The sequence below is a fragment of the Elaeis guineensis genome, chromosome 2 (assembly GCF_000442705.2).
Source record: "Elaeis guineensis isolate ETL-2024a chromosome 2, EG11, whole genome shotgun sequence".
In the NCBI taxonomy this organism is placed as follows: Eukaryota; Viridiplantae; Streptophyta; class Magnoliopsida; order Arecales; family Arecaceae; genus Elaeis; species Elaeis guineensis.
In genome coordinates this window covers 75,806,921-75,811,389 of record NC_025994.2, presented here as the reverse complement: position 1 = coordinate 75,811,389, position 4,469 = coordinate 75,806,921, and the positions used below count along the sequence as shown (strand labels likewise).

The 4,469-nt window shown below is 51.2% G+C and overlaps 1 protein-coding gene across 1 annotated transcript; it reads left to right on the top strand.

Moving 5' to 3' along the window:
- The first annotated feature begins 2,390 nt into the window (after window positions 1-2,390).
- Window positions 2,391-4,043, top strand: LOC140855274 (cytochrome P450 81Q32-like). The gene is made up of 2 exons (XM_073251141.1): window positions 2,391-2,950; window positions 3,704-4,043. The coding sequence occupies exons 1-2, from the start codon at window positions 2,391-2,393 to the stop codon at window positions 4,041-4,043; spliced, it is 900 nt and encodes a 299-aa protein (XP_073107242.1).
- The last annotated feature ends 426 nt before the right edge of the window (window positions 4,044-4,469 follow it).

Below are 4,469 nucleotides of genomic sequence, written 5' to 3'. Positions count from 1 at the left end.
AAGACCAGGCGTTGGTTTTGCTGGCGTCGCTTCCCCCTTCGTACGAGTCCTTGGTGACTGCTCTTCTAGTGGGGAAGAGCACTATCAAGATGGACGATGTCACCGCAGCGATACTCCAGAACGAGGTTCTCAGGAGAGAGAACCCAGCTTCGAGCTCAGGTGGCGGTAGCTCAGCTTTGGTGGCTTCTGGAGGAGCAGGAGGTGGTAGACGGAGCGACAGGAGATCGCAACGAGGGCGGTCTAAGTCCAGGAGAGACTTGAGTAAAATCAGGTGTTACCGGTGTGAAGAGTTGGGGCATCTAGCCAGAGATTGCCCTCAATTGAAAAATCGGACAGTGGCTGCTGTAGCGACGGCCGGCAGCGATTCAGATGGAGATGTCCTGGAGATATCTGACGAGGTATCTACTTCTTCCCAGCAGTGGATATTAGATTCTGCATGCCCCTATCATGTATGTTGCAGAGAGGAGCAGTTTGACTCCCTGGAGAACAGTGAGAGCACTGTATATCTGCGGATGGATCGAGCTGTGCGATCAAAGGCATTGGGACAGTCAGCTGGAGGACACATGACGGTGCAGTGAGGAGATTGGGGGAGGTCCGATACATACCCGATTTCAGACGGAATCTTATCTCACTTAGTAGACTGGATTCGAGAGGCTACAGGACGGTAGCTGGTGGAGGAATCCTGAGGGTGCTACGCGGCGATAGGATTGTGTTGGAGGGGAAGAAGGGGAGCAGAGGATATTATTACCTGGCAGGGAGCCCAGTGCGAGGTGGAGCATCGGGAGCCAGGTGGAGCCCAAGCGAGGTGGAGCTCCAGGAGGTGGATCGGGCACGAGACAGGAGACTCGGGAGGACGAGAGGCGACGTCGCAAGGTAAGATTCCTATTGCCGCAGAATGATGCCCCGAGCAGGTCTCAGGTCAGGAGGAGCACAGCATACGACGGAGATGGGATCGAGCAGCCTGGCTCGACTCCCATGTTTGCCCATCCATGATCAGCAGGCGATTGCCCCAGGGCATGGGGACGAGGAGATCCAGAAGCTCTCGGAGTTTGGAGGAGGCTGAATATCGAGTCGAGGTGGAGATTGTTAGGATTTGATGCCTCGAGATTCAGTCCACATTGAGCCCACAGCGAGGTTCGCGGTGAAAAACGAAGTCCAACGAGATCAAGATCACCTGAATCGGAGCTCGGATGGAGGAGATACGAGCTTTTGAAGTCGGCATGAGAATCGAGGCGGCGGAGGACCGTCGGCGACCAGAGGCGGGCGGCAGCGGCGCGACCGCAGGCGGCGGCGCACGGGACGCGCGACCCAGGCCTGCGCAGCCCAGCGAGGCGCGCGGCCCAGGCGGACGCGCGGCCCAGCCGGTGCGCGGCCCAGGCGGGCGCGCGCGGGCGCACAGCCCAAGCGCGCGCAGGCCCGTGCGCAGGCACGGCCCAGGCCCGCGCGCGCGGGCCGGCCCAGGCCAGCGGCCTGCTGGCCCCCTTGCCCCAGTCCACCGTGGACCGGGTGGTCCACGGCGCGGCCTGTGGACCGCGTGGGCGTTTCCCACGCGTTTCTCGCGGTCCACGGCGCTATTCCGTGGACCGGAGCGCGATCGGACGGCCCAGGTGGCTCTCGGTCTTGATCCGACGGTTCAGGAGGTTTTTTGGCTTTGTTTAGGACTCCTAATCCCTCTCTAATCAAGTTTAAACCCTTTTAACCCTTTAAAAGGGTTCTGTGACGAAACAGAGAGGCAGTGGTTCGGTTTCTCGCCGTACGAAGTCCGTACGAACCCGAGAAGAGAGAGAGAGGCGAGAGCATTGTGAGAGAAGGAGCAGGAGGCTCCTGGACAGCGGTCGCCAGGCTCTTCAGGGGTTCAGGGGGTCTCCAAGAGAGAGAGCGCTTTTGTGAGGGGAACTTCATGTGAGAGAGAATTGGGTGTACAAGGGTTGAGGGTGAGATCTCCTCTTGTAAAATTTTTTTTCATAGTGAAGTTTGCATGCCCCGTGGAGGCGAGCCCTTTTGTGGCTGATCCACGTATTTTGATTGTTTTTCTTTTGTTTTGTTTCTTCTTTCTTCCTGCTGCAATCGTGTGGTACTGAAAGGATCTTGGGAGGTGGTATCCTGGTCAGACATCCACCCAATATTTTTTGATGCCTATATTTGCAAGACAGCTAATTGCATTCATAAAAAATCTATATTTGAAAGAAAGCTCTCTAAGGGGGACAGCTTTTAAGGGCATATATGCATAAGAGTAAGGGTTCACTTACGGGTTTGCTTTTTCATAGTTTGTCAGGTGCTTGATTTCTGAGTCTCGGTATGCAAAACAATTGTAACGACTTATTTCATTTCTGCCTCCAGAGCTTATTACAAGCAGGAACAGATACATATCAAATAGTATCGAATGGGCAATGTCACTCCTACTCAACAATTCAGAGACATTGAAAAAGGCTCAGACCGAGATTGATGCGCGCGTTGGAAACGAGCGCCTGCTACATGAATCGGATCTTCCTAATCTTCCATACCTTCAGTGTATCATCAAGGAAACACTTCGAATATGCCCTGGTGCCCCACTCCTCGCGCCTCATGAATCAACGAATGAGTGTGTGGTTGGCGGCTTCAATGTTCCACGTGGAACAATGCTATTGGTTAATGCACACTACATTCATAGGGACCCGAAGATATGGGAGGAGCCTGCAAAGTTCGAGCCTGAGAGATTTGAGGATGGCAAAGATGAAGGGAAGCTGATGATCCCATTTGGGATGGGAAGGCGGAGGTGCCCAGGGGAAGACCTGGCAATGAAAGAGGTTGGGCTTACACTTGGGACCTTGGTCCAATGCTTTGAGTGGAAGAGAGTGGGAGAAGAACTGGGGGACATGACCGAAGGCTCGGGGCTGACCATGCCAAAGGCCGTTCCACTGGAAGCAATGTATCGTCCACGCAGTACAATGGTTCGTGTTCTTTCAGGAATGTGAGTCATTTTTATGTGATTGGATCAGCAGCCAAAAAGACTGGATTTTCAATTTGTAGTCAAGTGATATATATGTGGTCTTGCATGGTAGATTTATTTTATGTTGATAGTAGCGCTCCCTCGAGGTTGTGCTTAGAAGGTATGTTCGTCAAGAGAAATATTAAAGGTGTCTAGAACACTATTATTTTCTGAAAGATTTTAATCATTCTCTCTTTTGATTCCGCAAAAGAGGAGGAACAATGAATATAAATTAATATTCTTCTTTTTTCCTTTGTCTGATAAATAAATTGAGATGTTCTTTCATACGACAGTCCTTATAATGATGAACAATATTGTGGATATTGTTATTTGGGGAGATCCTGGATATCCATAATTAACGTTCTACAAGTTTCAATCACATGTATAATGTATATTGCTTCTATCAACTCCCATTCGTGGTTGAACTGATCACTAAAAGTAAGGTTCCTTTCGGCTAGTGAATAAAATTAAAGTTTATCATTCAGTCAAACAACTATTTTTGGCATATAATATATTAGAGAGATATTTGGAATTTGAAAGCAGCTGATAAAAGCCATGTTTTTGTATTTATTTCGTTTTATGGATCAAAATTGATATGGTATGACGACCTTTCTATTTCTCCGATGCCCACACCCATATCCGTCTTCCACGCCCACGCCCACGCCCACGCCCACGCCCTTCTATTTCTCCAACGCCCATGTCCACTCTATTTAATGGACACCTATTAATTTCAAGAGGGAGGGGATCGCGAGACATCCTTGACCCCATCCGGTCTTCACTTATGGCGCTCGAGACCGCCGAGTACCACCTCAGCTCGGAGCTCCTAGCCCAAAAAGACGACGCTCGTGGTATCTGTATATGTGTCGATTTTGGGATTCGCAACGTCCTCCAGGGACAAGGCAGTGAGGTTTTGGGCCCCGGATCCGGACAAGAGAACCGGTTTGTTCTGCCGAAGACTCTTGACGGGCACTCCAGCATTGTGGGGCCGCTGGCCTGGATTCCTCCTTGGGATCGTTTCACAGAGGGAGGGATTGCGTCTGGAGGGATGGATACCCTCGTCTTGATGTGGGATTAAGCAAGGGAGAGGTCATGGAGACGATGAAGGGGCATCAGTTTCAGGTCACTGGCTTTGCAGTCGACGATAATGGTGATGTTTTCTTGTCATCCATTGATTAGGAGCCAGGAAGAGAAGAAGAAAGAAGTAGCCACGGTGTTTACCTCTCATCTTCAGATGGTGCTGGTCCTGGCCTTCTGCTTCATTTGAAGCTCTCTTGCCCATGAGTGTCTAAAGCCTAGAGAAACTCTCCATCCCTTATTGACGATGCCGACGAACTCACTTCCCAATCACTCGGGAAACACTGACAATCACTCGGGAGAGGAAAAATAAAGACATGACCAAGACCCTGAACACCGATTCCACCGATGCCCAGGCCACCGTCCGTCATCGGCCGCAACCTTCCGGGGCCTTCTCATCAATGGCCTCGTCATCCTTGATGTTGCC